The following is a 17,408-nucleotide window of genomic DNA, read 5'->3' as shown; positions in this document are numbered from 1 at the left end:
TCTTGAGTGGTTCCCTAGGAAAATCCATAGTATCAATTTGTACAGGAAACTTGCAAAGTAGGTGTTACACTGGATACACTGTATACAGAGTGCAGTTTAGGAAGATCTTAAGAACTGAGGTCTGAAGTTATGTTGATCGTAAAAAACATGAAATGCTAAATACAGCTGTAATTCTTAAGATTCAGTGGCCAAAAGAAAAACATATGTGTGTAACTTTTAAACTATTAAAGTATGGAGGAGAAAGCCTGCTTGACGTAATTGATGACTTGGACTTCTGCAGTAAAGAAATTGCAGGTTATTATGAGTCAATCCATCACTCAGTTCCCTCAGATGCAGAGCAGAAATAGAGCAGATGTAGGAAATTGAACCAGACCAAGAAAGAAGCAGAGTATGACTCAATATATATAATCCAGAGGTAATTTATCAGAACTTAAGAGTTTGGTATAAACTGCTTTGTGCTGCCCTCCCAAGTCCTTCTTTGCCCACATCTATCCAGAATTTTATCAAGGTTTTTGTTCTGTCACAGGATACCTATTTCTCACTTATTCACCGAATCATCTTTCTGTGCCATACTGAGAAGAGTGCAAGGATAGCAATCTTTTGGCTGTACTTTCTTAGTGAAATCTTTTATCTTCCACAATTCAGAATGTTTGCGGGAGAACAAGAAAAAGAACAGAAGATATATATGAAATAGGAATCTCAATATATATATCAAAAGGAATCTCATTTACACAAAACTTTCATTAGCACACTTCAATCAAAACAAGGAACCCTTAGCAAATCCTTAGCATCTGCAGGATTTTAAAACTCTTTCACCATAGTTTCAGTTCAGTCAAACCCATCAGCATGAAACTATATCTTAATTTCTGTCCTATTAAAGTAATGTCCATGGGAAAAAATACCCCCAAAGATTAATACCTTTTGGAGCGTGTAATCCGCAGTGTGCCATGAAATTTGAAAATACCCTGTCCTAAAAGAATCCCACTCTACCCAGCAGTTTATTAACCTTCAAGTTACCTCAATGGGTTTATGATTTTGAAATGGCATTTTAAAGGTAGAATTAAAAATCAAGACTTGCAGAATGTGTTGTGCTTCAAAAGAAAAAGAAACCTTCATTTTCAGGATAGTATCTGGTTTTTAAATCACAGAAGTGGCAAATTTCTAGGCCTGGGGTTTTCCACGAGTTAAATTACAAGTTTTGGTTGGACTTACGCAGTTTTGCCCTCACTGTCTTGTTTGGTGGCACTGGCTCCCTTTTTACCCAGCAGTGAAGCCACTTTCTCAGGGTCTCCATTCTCCACTGCCTGCAGCAGCCGATCATCATTCTTATTCCACTCGTTGGTCTGAGCAAAAGGAAGAGTAAGGAGAAATATTATCAGTACCAGCTTCATTTATAGGCTCTTCAGAATGATCCTGCATGCATTTATCACCACTTAAACAAAAGCCCAACCCAAAGAAATGGCACAGACAAAGCCGCATAAAAGTAATCTGCAAGCTGTGCAGCAGAGGTTCCCAAGGATTTGATGCCTTAAGCCAGGGCCTGAGCAATGACTGAAGATGAACTGTAACTTGGAAACTCTGTAGATGAGAAGTGCAGGGAAAAAAAACCCATATTTTCTTACTGTATTTTCAAACATTCTTCTTTATTTTTCCAGTCCTGGTTTCCATTTCAGAGCTGTACCAGCCCCATTGGACCTTCACTACATACATCATATGGATAAGCAATGAGGTGCCTCATCTTATCCAGACCCCACCCTAACAACCCAAACCAGCCAAAACTTTCCATATTAAAGGCTTTTCCCAGCGCACATTTTGTGGAGGCTAATGGCTTAAGAGACTGCCCTTTGCAGACTGCAGCTAGCTTTATTGAGTTTTTTATCCTGTGTTGGTCTCTAAAACAAACAAACAAACCACTCACACAGTGCTACTGAAAGAAAAGAAAACCACCCTACTTTCAGATCTTTCCAAACCTAATCCACTAAATCTTTTTGATCCCTCTCAGCAGCTGAATCAAGAACAGGAATTCCCAATTTGATGACTCTCCCTTCTCCGAATGGTCTGAACAGGACAATGGCCTATTTCCTCTAAAAGACTTTCAAGTAGAATCACAAGATCCTAAGAAAACAGAATAAAAATAAAAAATAAAAATACAGAATACCTCCTAAAAATACAGAAGTTAACCTTCTGTATTCCATGTGATCACAGCAAAATGAGCTCTGGAAAAGGAGTTGAAAGTTGCACACAACTGGACTAACAACAGTGTTCAGTCTCCAAGAAAAACAATCTGGTGCAGTTAAAAGCTGTGTTTGAAGCAGTGTTAGCACCCAGCTACACTCAGGAGAGTTAACTTCAGCAGCTGTGGCTTTCTCTTTGACATCAGTCAGCTCATCTCCAGCATGACTGCTGTTCATGAGCACTTGATTTGTACACATCTTCTGGAATTACTGAATTCATGCTACTACCTTGAGAAATATTTAATAAAAACACACACACACACACACACACCCAACACCTTGTCCTCATGCTCTATACAGACTTTCTTCCTTTGATGTTTCTCTGTCTGGACTTGAGAGGAAAAGTGTATGATGCGCCCACTTATTTGAACTAACCCCACAGGCTGTTCACACCCTGAAAAACAGGAGGAACGGGGGGAAAGTGTTCCAGGTTCAGAGTAATTTAAAAAACAAATCAAAAGAACTATTAGGGAGAGTATGGGCAGGAGAGCAGACAAGTTGGGAGAACACCACCTGGAACCAAGAGAATGAATGGCAGCTCTGACAAAGGAAGTGGCATGCAAACAGAGCAACTGCACTCTGTTATGGCAGTGAATGACTGGTGAGTCAGTGAACATCCAGCAGGTTATAGTCTTCATTCCTATGGCACTGCAATAAATTTCTATAGACTCTGGAGCACTAATTACATCAGCAAAAAAAAATTGTTTCTCTAAGCAATATTTAGACTCCATGACAATGAGTGGCCAGCCAAGCAGCAGGCTCCACCCAAAATGAGACTCATTGCCTATTCTGCATTTGGGGAATTTCATGCTTTAAAGGCAGCCTGTTATTAAAAGCAGATGTTTAAAAAAATGTATCTCACTTGTAAATAAAAAAATTTTAAAGTTAACACTCTTTATTTGACAATACGTCTTTTGTTTTGTAGTTTGACCTGTTTCTGAGCTTTTTTATTATTCAGTCACGTAAGATATTTAAATACAGGCTATTTGATGAATCAACCTTCATCTACACAACATCCAATGCAATACTACCTGAAATCACCAATTTACTTTTGAAAGTAAATGAAATTGAATAAACTACAGGAAAATGTTAAGATCAAGGCCAGCTGAAAATCCTTGGCAGAACAGCTTTCAGGAGAACATTCAGCTTTAGAGTACAAAATGGCCACATCTTCAAGAAGCAGTTTCATGAATATTCCTTCAATAGCCAGCTATTAAATTGAAACATTATTGACATATAATCCAATATTCAGTGTTTTGGTACAAGCAAGTAAGCACACAAATACTGACTCCTGTATTTAAGAAATAATGAGATAAAGTGTCAATTTCCCCTTTAAGAAGCTTCTGTGGTAACTGTATTCATCTATAATTATACTATCATTAAAATCCCAGACCAAATAGGAATGAACACAGCTGTGTCCCAAATCACCCCTCAGTATTTATGTAGTGTGGAGGCTGCACCTAGGAGATACTCAGATATCGAATAGAGAACCCTGGAGTATTTTGAAAGTGATTCTGATGATGCAAAGTAATGTTCATGCTAACAGTAAACCATTTTATTACATATGGAATCACTCTTTTACAAGACCAGATTCTTTAACTCGTCTTTACTGTAGTATTCAACCATTTCCTTATCCTAAAATGAGCACTCACACACAAACACAACTAAGGAAAGACTTAATGAGGCCTCAATTGAAAACTAAAAACTGTTGCCTACTAATCTGTACAGCTAAAAAGATTCCCTCATATTTGAGAAATAAGTAGAACTAAACTTGGAGAAGCCATTAAGTGACCCTGAAAACATAATCAGTAGTATCAGATGTATCTCAGTGTCAAGGAAAGGCTATCAATGTACCTTTCTTTATTTTTCACACAGAGCCGGAAATTAATTCCTTTTCCTGCTTAGAGGAACATGGTAGAGGCTGGTGGCAAGGCTAAATCTGTATTTGGCAGTCATTTTAGATTCCTGTTTTCAGTTCTATATCTAATTAGTGTTTCTTCGTTCAAGCATTGTAACTCAAGAGATGTTAAAGGAATGAGTAATTTTAGAGATTGCCACATACCTAAATCCACCTATATTTGTTCTTGCCATTGCATATTTAACATCCATGACACTACTGTACCTGAAACTTAGTTTTGCTCCTGGAAAACAAAAGAATGCACACAGTTTCTCTTTATCATCACACAGCAGAATTATGCTTATTTATAAACTAAAATTTCTGTGTCCTATCCAAGATGTTTAAAGGCCATCACACTCTATTGCTCACACTAAGTTGTTGATCTTTTCATTAAAGCAATAAAAATTCCACTCTAAGGCATCAGTAAAGTGCCATCATTGTAACTGTAGATGAAATTACAATTTTATGCAAGCTACAAAAAACTATTTACACACCTTGTTTTATTTTTGAAATTAAATTATACACAAATCTGTTCACACAGAAGAAACAAGTATGCAGGCATCAACTGTTGTTCAAATATTCCTCTGATAGCATCAAACTGTTTTTTTTCTTCCCCATTGTGCTCAAAGACCAGCTATGCATTTCAAAAGTTAAAAGGTACAGCTAATAAAATAAATGGCACATAATAGACTCTCAAAAACCCATTTCAATATGGGATCATAGCCCTACTGTCCATTTCTTCAGGGGAAGAAAAATCTCAAAGGACAGAGAATACATATGACATCCAGAAAGACACTGTACCCAGGATTTGGCAAGAAAGTAGGAGATATTTAAGTCAGCAGTGGTAATAAAGTGCCTCATGCAATCAAATATTGCATAGGCACTGCTTGTCCATAGCAGATCAGAAAACCCAGATTTCTGAACAGAGGCAGTAACTGCTGCATTACATTACATTTCTGGAATCTCTTGTAGTATTAGCCTGGTTTTGACCCCACAAGTCACACATCATCAAGTATACACCAAAGACTTGGGAGGTAACTTCTGCTGGGATGATGCAAAACATGGGTACTCCCTGTTAGTGCTCACTGTAGAAGCCACCTTGAACTGACACCCATGACGCAGCACCAGCATTTGTCTATCCTGGGAAACGTGCACATGGGAGGTGCTCTCTTCTGCCAGGAGTACAGGATGGCCAGCTTCATAAACCCACTGCATTTCCTCTACTGCAGGACCCAAACTTTCCCTTTTCCAAGCTGCCCAGACATTTCTGCTGCCCCTTCTTCAGCTCTGCACCACCTACCGCCCCCTCTATCTAAAGATTCCTCACTTGCCTTGCTTTCAGATCTCATCCAAATAGCACGGCACCAGCCACCACACAGCCCTTGGGGACTTCAGTTCTGTTATACCACTCACTCAGGTAACATAAAAGAGTTTTCTTTTATGTCAGAGAGGTCTCCACATTCTGAGCCAACCTACACAGACACTTCAAACTCAAGGCTAGCACAAAATAGCAGCACAGTCTTCAGGAATATATTGACTATAGCACAAGAGCAAAAAAAAACAATGGCTAAGCAGGTACTTTTCACCACCAATAAAGCTGGGGGTTCTTTTGTTTTATTTGGAGATGGTTTTTGTTTGTTTTACGGTAAGACTGCTGCAAATACACAAGTTAGTCAACTGAGTATGTAGCATTCTAGTAAAAAAACCCCAAACCTGAGCATCTCAGCTTAAAGATAAACACATATGAGTAATGAATTTGGAAGACTCTTATCCCAGAAAAGACTGCACAGGAGAGTTCTCTTCACCTCCACCCCCACCCTACACACACCCATCCCACTCCTTGTAGGCCACAAGCCAAACAGTTATCAACAGCCTTCCTTCAAACAATTAACATTTTGCAATAACAATGGCTTGTGAACACATGCAAAATTGATGAAACACATATTTCAGCTTCACAGACCATGGCCATTACTCCACTCAGTACTTCTTCAGGTTTGGGGGAGGGGGAAGAGTTAGTCTGTTGTTTGTTTGGGTTTTTTTAAACGTGTATCGTGTTCAGTGTAGGTGGCAATAATGAGTATTACATACACAGAGACAAAGTAATCTGATCAAAGCTCAAGACGTGCAAGTTTTTGGATAAAATAGGTGTTTTTCCTAGTAATGTGCAGGGGATCAGATAATCTGTCATTCTTATAAATGCTAAGATACAACACTGACAGCTGAAAGGATGGCATGCTAAAATTCAAACATCTGGTGGCACTGAACATCCCCCTCAAGCATGCCTTTTATTCTTGATTTTCAGCTTTCAGATGAAAAGGTGTGCTGTAGGGCCTCACTCAGAAGCACCTGCCTGGTAACAGCTCAGTGTTTATCATACTGATACCCTCATGAACTCAAGAAAGGGCTGGCAGCACAGAGGTAGCCACACTTAGGATGCAAAGCCACTCCTGCACAGGGCACTGTGTGGTCGGTGTTAATGAAGTGAGGCTGAGAACTTGATTGACTTGATCTACACCACCAGTTTATGACCAGTGGTTAAAAAAGGCAATGCTCAAGCCAAAGCAGAGTGCTCACACCACCTCCAGTGATCACCATCAGCATGACCTCTCAAAACCATGGCTCCATCACAAGCTTTGGCAGCAGTTACCAACAGCAACTGCACCGGCAGCTGTCGAGTCTCCTGTAAGCCCTCTCTGTGCACAATTTATTTCCAATTTTATCATTGCAAGATACTAATAAAGTACTTATCATAGCTGTGGGACTGAAGCCATCCAGTAAAAATCCTTCATATTTGGGATCACACATAGCATGTTGGCAAGTTGACAGATTTTGAGTCCAAAGAGAAACCTTAATATTGAAGGCTATTTTCTTATAGAGTTAAAGCTTGTACTAGCTGTTTTATACATTGTTTTCTCTGTCACAAAGTGAACAATTTCCTTTCCAGAAGAGAAGCTGAGGAATCAAAACATGTTCAAAAAAGGTAGCTATTCATTTTTTCATCACCACCATATCAGGATATTAAGCCTCAATTGTCTAAGATTACCAGCAATATCATGCAAGAAATAACGTATAACAAGAGGTGATAGTTCTACTTAACACTTGTACAACGTTTTCCATGAGCAAATACCTGAGCAAACATTAACTGGCAACAACTTTGTTTCTTTATCTTTGGCATGCAGCCTACAGGAGATGATTTAAATGACCTTGCATTGTTGCAAACCTACTGGAGACAGAGTTATGTTATCTCCACTGAAATCAGAACTGCAGGGAAGCTGAGCAGCAAATTGAAATTCCTGATAATTTCAAACTCAGCAACTCAAGTGTCTGAAAAGGAAAGGAATACTTAAAGACTGGCGTCACAAACAAATGCATGGCAAAGACACTGAACACCACTGCACCACAAGGTCATCCACAAAAGTCCACATGTGCAGGACTTCCCAAGAGAGTTTTAAAAACAAGAACAATCTTATTGTACTGAATGCATTCACTAAACAAAACATCCCTTGAAGTTAAAACAACAGATGACAGTTTTTCTCAAAAGAATGGCTTATCTGTAAACACTATAACCTAGGAGCCAGTGCTATGTAGGTAAGGAGCTTACACCTTTCCTGGCCTTCCCATCTGCAATTTAGAGATTGTATTTGCCAGCAGCAAGCTTGGGTGGTGGGAGTGGAAATCTCACTTGCAGAAGGGCAGGATGTTATTGACCTTATCAGCAACAGCTTATTCCAGTCTGAAGCAGCTTCTCCCAGGACATCCAGAGCTCAGCAGATGCCGGCAGCTGCTGCCTCCCGGGCTCCTTTCAATTGCTGCCGCTCCCAAAGCCCGCCCTGGGCGAAGGCACAGCTCTGTGGCACTGCAAGCTGACCTCTGCTGCACCGCGCCGACCGAGGCAGCGCCCTGAAAGGCCGTGCCAAAAGATGCTGTTCTCATTAACTTCACCACAAGTAAGGTCTAGACCTCTAATTAAGTTGTCAGAAAAGCAAAGCGTGACAATGGCTTTTAAAGTATTTATAGTGATACTATCTAAATGTCACTAATTGCTACAACCCAGTCTTCTCCAGCTTCACTTGACCATCCATGTTGCCTGTTGCCATCAGTCACCTGATGGCTAATGATGGCTAATAACACTAATTATATTTACATAGGAAGGTGAAACATCTGCAGCTCACAAGATTACACATGTCATTCTTTAAAGGTGGAAATGGCAGCAATGAAGTAACCTGTGCATATTTTACAACCAGAATCGTTAGTCCATTGCCCTCCTCTTGTTTCTAGCTATGGTGCCTAGCTCGGGTAACTGGCCATGCGAATTGTATGAGGTCTGTTTGATACTGGAGGCTGTACTTGTGTCAGACCATGAATTCCATTTGAATCAGAGATAAAAACACGACAGGGAAGGCAGGAAGCAGTTGGAGTGAATGGACAAGGAATGCTAACAAAAGACTAACGGGCAGATTGTCAGTAAACCTTGATAATTACCCATTCACTGGGTAGCTTCTGCAGATAAAGAAGTGATTATTATCCAAGCAAACCATTTTTTCATGCTGAACCCCAGAATAATGCAACTGAACAGCAAGTCACTCAGCAGGGCACTTCTATCAGCCAGCAAGGCTGCCTGGAAACTTTCCTGGCAGAAAGGGGATCACAAACTGTGAAAAGAAAGGGTCTTTCACCAAGAAAAAAGGGGGAAGATGACCTGACTAAAATGGTCATCTGAGACTGCAAGTCTGGGGACTGGGAGTGTGGGGGGAGGGAAGTTGTAGAAAAAAGTTAGTGTGGTCTTTGCTATGCTCCAAGAACACTCAATGAAAATCAAAATAAGTTTGAAATGAAAGTGGAAATAAGTTTGCTGTTTTGCTGAGATATTTGTATTTCTTGCATGCAAGTTTCTTGGGTATTTTTTGTCTGTTTTGGTGGCGGTTTGGTTGAATTTTGTGAGTGGGTTTTTTTGTTTGCTTTGTTGTTTGTTTGGATTATTCTAAAAAACCCCTGTGGTTAGTTTCACAGTTTCAGTCAGGCTTTGAATGCAGAGTAGCCATAAGGTCAGGAAGAGAGCATGCACAGTTAAATCAGAGAAAAGCAGCCACTTTTTAACTCAACTGCAAAACTTCATTTCTGTAAGAACCAGAGAGTGAAGAGCCTGAGAGCAGAAGTCAGCAAGGGGGGGCAAGAGAGTGTGACACAGTTCACCCAGACCGAGGAATACAGCTGGCCCACACCAGCGAGTTTAGAGGCACATGGAGGAGTTTTGTGTGGGTTGGGAGACACACAGCTCACACATGCGGCTTGTTTCACTTAATACTAAAGGCCACAATGGTTTTTTCCATCCAGATAGTACTTTTCAGCCTTTTTTAAAGTGATAAATCAATCTTTGCACTTGAGGAACAGTGGCATTTCCTGCTAACATTACATCTAGTACATCAGGTATTCTCTTTTCTTTTAAACTGATGTTTTAAAGATCAGTAAATTACTGATATCTTCATGTAAGCCATTTCATTTCACTGAATATAAAGGAAAAGTGATGAGTAAAAAGCTCACAACATGCAAGGCATTAGAAGAAAACAAGAAAAAGTACATCTAAATCATTAGTAACATACAGCCAGAGCACTGGCAATAAGTCCAGCTACTGTCCATTGTTTATCATCTCACACATCATCAGTACAGCAACTGAAGATTTATCTTTATTTTCAGATAGCAAAGGACGTAGCAGTAAGCACACCACATGCAAACAATCATTCTCAGTAAGACAGAAGAAAGTAAAGCCAAGAATTAATTGTGTATATTTGTATAAATGAAACAATGTTTATCTTAGCACAGGAAAAAACACAGGGGACTTTCTAAAAATAAAGACGTTAAATCTGTTTGAAGTGACCATCTCCCATTGTTCTGTCTTTTCTCAAAGTTCTAAAGATCTGAGCTACAGAGGACTCAGATGACTGTTCTCATCTTGAAATTACTAATAATAATTGTACTAAAACTAAAATATATCTAACAAAATACTGATTACTGCTGGACACGTGGGAGTTCTTACTTTCAAAAAAATCCAGGGGGTGTCAAAACACAGACTTAAAAATGACCACACTTCTCAAATGGTTATCCAAAGATCCTCAAGTTTTCCTTACCCTTAAATATAAAACCATATACAAACAACAAACTGATAATCAGCATGAGACATATGAAAAAGACCACTCCTAAAGAAGTTTTAAGACTGAAAAACTACTTAATCAACAGACTTTAGTTACTTAAAAAGGTCAAAGAGCAATTCACATAAAGCCTTTCATGTTTTAGGATTTCTGCTGCACAACTGCCTCATGGTCACTTGGGAAAAAGGGGAAATCAAGAGGTTCGAAGTAAAATTGCCTGGATAATCTAACATGACCTTTTATCTGGTAAGTATGTTTCAGTGGTAAGTAGGCTGTAAAATACAGAGGGAATGCTAACTCTGCAAGCAAAGTTTGTTTATTCAGCTACTGTGTTGATAATCTTGAGGATCCTCTATACTGTGTTAGACACAGTGGTCTGTGAAGACCAAATTGCAAGGACCAAGGTACACATCTGAACTCCTTAGTTCTAGACAGGGACAGGAACAGTCCCTTAGATTTCAACATTTAAAGCCATAGACATACGACTTCCTGAGTGGAAGGTTTGTAAACTCCGCACATTAAGCCATCAGCGAGCATCCAAAGGAGGTGAAGGGTCTGAAAGAGAAGCTGTGTGAGGAGTGGCTGAGGTCTCTTGGTCTGTACAGCCTGGAGGAGACTGAGAGGAGACCTCACTGCAGCTACAACTCCCTCTTGAGGGGAAGAGGAGGGGCAGGCACTGATCTCTGCTCTGGGGTGACAGTGACAGGACCCAAGGGAGTGGCCTGAAGTTGTGTCAGGGGAGGTTTAGAATATCAGGAAAAGTTTCCTCATCCAGATGGTGGTTGGGCACTGGAACAGGGTCCTCAGGGCAGTGGTCACAGCACCAGCCTGACAAAGTTCAAAAAGCATTTGGACAATGCTCTCAGGTCCCTGGTGTGACTCTTGGGGTGTCCTGTGCAGGGCTGGGACCTGGACTTAATGATCCTGATGGGTCCATTCCAAATCAGCACATTCCATGATTCTACAACTTGGTTTGGGTGTTGTTTTGTAGCATGCTCCAGTTTCTGTTGACTAGTGAACTTAGAGAATACAGGTACTTGATGGATCCTTTTCATTTCTGATGGCCAAATGGACACCCATCATGTACTGGCACTTTAGACCTATGGCTCCATCTTTCCTTCCGTCTTTTGCTAAACCTCTCAAAACACTGCTTATCTTGCCATTTCTGCCCAGTAAGCTGATTTTCATGGTGTTTAGAGCTGCTACCTGTTTTTCCTTGCCTTTATTCTGCAAAGGGGAATACAGACACAAAGGCTGCAGATAAGGAAAAAAAAAAAATTAAACACCAAACAGAACTGCATATTGTCCAGAACTGGTGTAAGATGTACTGTGCTAAGCTGTAGGTACAAGCCACCATATAGCCAAGCCACTTTGAGCTTCTATTACAAATGCCTACATGAAATTTCAGCTCATAATGAAAGTTGCTACCTTTTATCCCTCTATTAGGAAGACAAAGTTCATTGCTTGACTAAACTTCACCATCTTAATGTTCTTCATAAGTGCCTGAAGAGATCTTGGATGTTTTTAAAAGCATTTAGAAATATTTTTATACCTACTAGAATGCCATTGTAGGAAGCAATACAATTTCCAAATTCATAACAAAATATGTATTAACATTTCAAAACTATTTGGAGTACAAAAACAGTCTATTTATAGTTGAATTCATCATTCTTGTAAAGGACATAACCACTGTTACAGGATTATAGCCTTCTATTCTGAAACCCATGACGAAGCCAAGCAAAACACAGTGCAAGCATAGAGACAAATCCCTATTCCAAGAAATTATTTTGTTTGGAGTCTTCAAGGACTCAACTCAATCTCCAAAAGTACTTCATGACTACATAAGAAGGCAAAAAAGTTTCACTATCTGTCTGATCTTCCTGAGGCCACTAACAGATGTTAGTGCTGTGAATTGACCTCTAGACCTAATATTAGTCAGTTTCCAAAATCAAAGATTAAAGAAGCAAGCTAAGCTTAGCTGCTTTTACTTCCATGACTGCAATGAGGGATAAATCCAAGAGTCATGGGGAAAAGAAAGCAATTGTTTTGCATGAAAATAAAATCCACTTCAGCTGCTAGTGAAGAACATGTGAGATTTCACACCACCACATCTTCCCACGTTGTTTATCCTCCACATCACATGCACTGAGAATCAGACAAGTCTTTTATGCGTCAGACTCTGTATGCAGAACATCAACTGCCCACACATGCCAGGCCTAAAGCAAAAGGAGGGAGAGAACAAGCAGGCACTCACCCTGGTTCTGTCCTTAGGCCTTATCTGAAGAAGGAGTTCCATTTCTCCACAGGCATGAATAATGACATGCACAAGTTTTCTGTTCAGCAGGCATGGATGACCTTGCCTTTCATCTGATCAGAGCCACAGCTTGCACACCTTCCTCCAGGCAGCTCCTGGAAACTCAGTTTTGGCTGCCCCAAGCCAGTGCTGGGGGTTTAACTCTTGCCAATTTGATCAGTGATTGAACTAAAAACTCGGCACAACCACCACAGCTCAGTATTGACGGACAGATCTGCACATCAATAACCTGTCCTCATTTGAATATTCTTATCAATAATATGTGATTTACTAGAACACTCAGTCCTTTCCCCACAGTGCTTTTGCTATTTTGATACCCTGCAACTCACCAAATGCACCAGAGTGGCTCACACAAGATGACAAGAGATACAAACAACCCTCTGCTCTTTTGTTTTCATTAAAGATTCACTTGGCTCCTACTAATTAGTCCTAGACTGGACTATATTTGCATGTCACAATCATCAAGATACTCTCTTGTTATCAGGATAAGTGCTGCCAGTGGTTTGCCTGTTCTTCCCCTCTAAGGAATACTGTTGCTGATGTATCAAGGCACCCTACTGCAGGTTGTCTAGTTTATATTCTGATTTCTTCACAAGATCTGCCCACGTTTGCTGTAATAGAGCACAGCAGCTCAATTACATAGAGATTTTCAGCTTCCCCAGTACAAAGCTACTAGAAATTAAAAACCTATAATAAAATGGTGACCAAAGCACAAAATTCTGAAGAGCAGTCCACTCCCCAGAGTCCTTCTGGAGAAAGAGCACACAACTCCAGGAAAAGTGAGTGGGCTGGCTGTGCTACCAGCCCCTTTTCCATCATCAAAAACATCCCTGCTACAGCTATAACCATTTCATCACAGTTCTTGCAGGGGCTGACATGAGAGAGAAAAATCCCTAGTAGCATCATAAATCTTATAAAACATTTTCCCCTTGATGCTTACAAGCAAGACTGACCTGACCAATATCCTTAGCCACGCTCCCCCATCAGGATCAGTTTACTCTAAACACATTTCAAAGCCTGAGACTGCACACCAGGGCTATGCTGGATTCCGTGGAGTGTGTCTAACAGAAGAACTTTGAGTAACTGCCGAATTCAGACACATTCCCAGGAGCAAATGGCCAGTCAGTGGCGAAGTCATTCTAATTTTTTTTCAAAACATGCTTTTCAATAATTCATGTGAAAGGGTGGAGGAGCAGAGGGAGAGCAAGGATTTGTAACAGGTTTAAAGCCTTCATGGAAGGAGAGATAATGCCTAAGAGCTTTATGAGTCATGAAAAAATGCAAAGAATGTGCATTTGTTGATTTTTTGGTTTCTTTTAGGAATCCACGTCACATATCTTAGGGGTTCCCTTCCATCTCATGAGGTAGAAAACCCAGAATAAGATACAAACATCCTTTTTTCATCCGTAACAGCATCTTTAACAGATTCAGTTAATAACTGCAAAGAATTATATAAATAAGCTGAAAATTAGTTAGTTTTCATTGCCAGAGATAGCAGAAGGTTTCCAAATTTTATGGGTTAAAAAACACAATAAATTTAACAATCTTTTGAAGATGCCAGTATAATCCTTCCAAAACTGAAGAGAACAGATGACTCAACCATATGGCTAAGTTCCAGTTCTACCAAAATTCTGTCTTGTAATCATAAAATATGATGTAATGCAGCTTGGTCCCAGGAGAAGGAAAGGCGTTAGACATATGTGACATGCACAAGCGTTGCCTGGATCCATCTGGCTAGCTATTTTAAAAAGGTATTATACAAATGAGCAGGGTTTTCTAGAAGACTCCAAGATAAATACTCTTAAGCCTTCTTCTGGAAAAGAAATGGATATTGCTCTTAAAAGCTACATTAATGCACCAGCCATTTTCATTACAAATGAAATAGGTATAAGCAACAAGTTGTTACACCTTTCTGCAGCAATGCAGCTTTTAAAAAATTTGCCTTTATAGACTTTGAAAGCAATCTGTGGTTTATTACTATTTCACACTTAATAGCATGAATCCTCTTGGAAAAAAGAGTTTGAAGGACTATTTGGAAACCAAGAGAAGATTACCTTTTAAAATATCTGGGAAAGAGAAAAGAACACACATGAATTCAGAATACACCTCAGTAAGAGGCAAAGGATATAATTTTCTGCATTATGTAAATGCTGAATGGAAAAAAGGTGCTGCGAAGGAAATCAGAGTAATCAACTGTAAGACATAAAGTACTCTTCAGTTCACTACTGAAATATGTGCAACAGAAGCCATCTCAGTTACTCAAATATTTAATATCTCAGTTACTCAAATATTTAATATAGTCCCTTGGAATTAATGGCAACCATTCAGCACATTATTACTCTGATCCTCGTTGTATTCAGGGTGCCATTTAAGAAGGTATGCAGAGATGCCTTAACTAAGCATGTAATGTCTAAGTGTCATATAAAAAAACCCTCCACTTTATATTGTAGGTGGTTCAAGCCTGGCTCCCAGAAAAATAAACTGATTCTTGCATGAAAACTAAAGAAAAATGACAAGCAGGAATAGTTTTGTTTCTCATAGTGACAGAACCAGTGAGGAACAATTACTGGGGACTGACTGGGGTCTAACTATTCCAAAGCCTTTCTGAAAAACACCGTGTTACCATAACCCCCATATTATATAATACACAGATTGGAGTCTGTCAGCCTGAGCACACAGCGAGCATCCTTCCCCTCTAATGGTGCCTACACTTAACCACAACAACAAAGAAGTTTAGAAAGAAACTAAGTTTCAGCAAAAACTAAGAAGCCAAGAGACCACACAAGGGAACCAGGAAATGTATCCATGCTTCCCAAGTCCCGGTCCAACTAATATGAAATCAAAGTGTTGGGACCCAGCAGGTAAGGCATAAAGAGGGAAACAGAACAATTATGGACTGTATTCACCAATGTGCAGTATTGGGCTCTTTCTTTAAAATGGCATTAGAGCTGCATTAGAAAGGTTTCAGAAGGGCAAAGATGATCCAAAACAACACTTGCATGGAGATCAAACTGGCTAAGGTACTTCAACGTACTCAAACTAAGGGGGACACAAAGATGACAAAAACCACTGAAATGGGGGAGGTACAGAGGGTTCAACTGTTAGAGCACAGATGAGGGACCATCATATGAAGGTGAAACCAGGTCAAAGTACAGCAACAAACAATACTGGACTTGTGGAAGTCCTTTCCAAGGATGTTCAGACAATAGGTTTATGTGGGTTCAGGGAGGGACTGATCAAACATTAGGCAGAAAGGTTCACTACAAGTTTGGAAAAGTGTTTCCACATGTGCAGGAAACTGCTTGAGCTCAAACTACTAAGGAAAGTATTAAGGAGAAGTGTCATACACACTTGCGCAGTGCTTTTTCTTCCCTAGGTATACCCCAGCAGGCATGCTGGAAAAAAAAGACTAGGGACCCTCAAACTGAGTGTTCTGTTAATAACAGAACAGAAGTTTGTTCAGCTCCATTGGGTTTTTTTACTGTGCCACAGCTCCTATTCCCTCTCCTGCTCTGCAGAAGGAAAACCAACCATATACTGGTGTTTGTACAGCCTAATAGGCACCAGGACCAAGTCAGGCTACAAACAGTGCCCTAAACCAGTGGCTAACCACACGTGACAATATTGCTTTCCTTCAGTAGTGACAGGTAGAAAGTAGAAAGAAAAAATGCAGAACTGCTACCCCTCATGTGTGCTTCACCTCACCAATAAGCAAAGTCCTAAGCAAGGAACCCCTGTGCTGAAGGAACCTCCACAAAATAGGGCTGTACGGATCCCTCCGCTCTTTCCCGAGTATCCCAAGACAATGAAGGAAAACAAGGCAGCAATCTTGAATTCAACACGTCAGCTCTGCATCACGAGACCAACATTTTTTAAAAGACAGCAGAGCACAAATGGTTTAAAGCCACCAGATTTGGCCATGCTGCCTTAACCACACAGGCAAAAAGCTGGAACACTTTTGATTGTATGGTCTCCTCAGGCCCCAGCCACCAATTTCTATAATCTTCTGGCAGGAGATTTTAATGGCAACTTGCATCAAGGGATGAAGTCTAAACCAAAGACAGGCTACAGCCACACTCTAATTCATGGCTTGAACAAAAAACCTCAGCATGGCTAAAAAAGGTCATTCTGACATGGGCTGAGGACACATCTTTACTATGGAAGGATACGATTTCAGTAGACTACCATCTCTTATGTTAAATATATTTTATGCTATGCACATTCCATTACTGAATTATTTGTTGAACCAGCCATTTTGAGCTAAATAGCTTATTTATTTACCTAAATATGGATTTGAAAAGGAAGCTCTCAAGAACCCTCATATTAGTAAAAGAATATTGTTTGCAACTGTTGAATTATCAATCACTACTTTTCAGTTTTGTTTAATCCTTCTAAAAATCTTCACTGCACTATGGGAAAAGAAATTAAAAAATCAAGGACTTCTATTTGGAAAGCTCTGTATAGTATTTCACAACAGCCCTGCAATTACTTCTGAGAAATCAAATTTTAAAGATTTTGGCCTGCTATGTTATTTGAATGGGAAGAGGCTGACAAAGCTAAGAAAATGGAATCAACCTCCTATTACTCCTCCAGGAGTTGCAGTGAAGATATTGCTATTAGCAAAATCTGGGACTATTACCATAGTGACTACAGAAATTAGAGTGAAGTGTGAACAGACAATTCATCCATAACCTCACCACAGAACATTGCTATCTGCTTGAGAAGAAAAGGCTCAAAATGCTCTTCAGCATCTCTAAAGATCTCTACAAGACTGAATGATTATGCACTGGAAAGTGTTTCCTTAGGAATGAGGAAAG

The 17,408-nt window shown here is 39.9% G+C and overlaps 1 protein-coding gene across 4 annotated transcripts in view; it reads right to left on the bottom strand.

Annotated features, from left to right (window-relative positions):
• The window catches only part of RAI14 (retinoic acid induced 14), an 85,437-nt gene that overhangs the window by 35,582 nt on the left and 32,447 nt on the right, over positions 1-17,408 (bottom strand). For 3 of the 4 annotated variants that reach the window (XM_036403098.2, XM_036403101.2, XM_036403099.1), the window contains exon 3: positions 1,213-1,343. In XM_036403098.2, coding sequence (XP_036258991.1) covers positions 1,213-1,343 — 131 coding nt within the window. Of the gene's footprint in view, positions 1-1,212; positions 1,344-1,622; positions 1,653-17,408 lie in introns of those variants that run through there. The other variant, XM_054517900.1, reaches the window with a different exon arrangement.

Source organism: Molothrus ater, chromosome Z (assembly GCF_012460135.2).
Source record: "Molothrus ater isolate BHLD 08-10-18 breed brown headed cowbird chromosome Z, BPBGC_Mater_1.1, whole genome shotgun sequence".
NCBI lineage: Eukaryota > Metazoa > Chordata > Aves > Passeriformes > Icteridae > Molothrus > Molothrus ater.
Note: the sequence above shows the minus strand (reverse complement) of the source record. Positions and strands in the feature narration are given on the sequence as shown.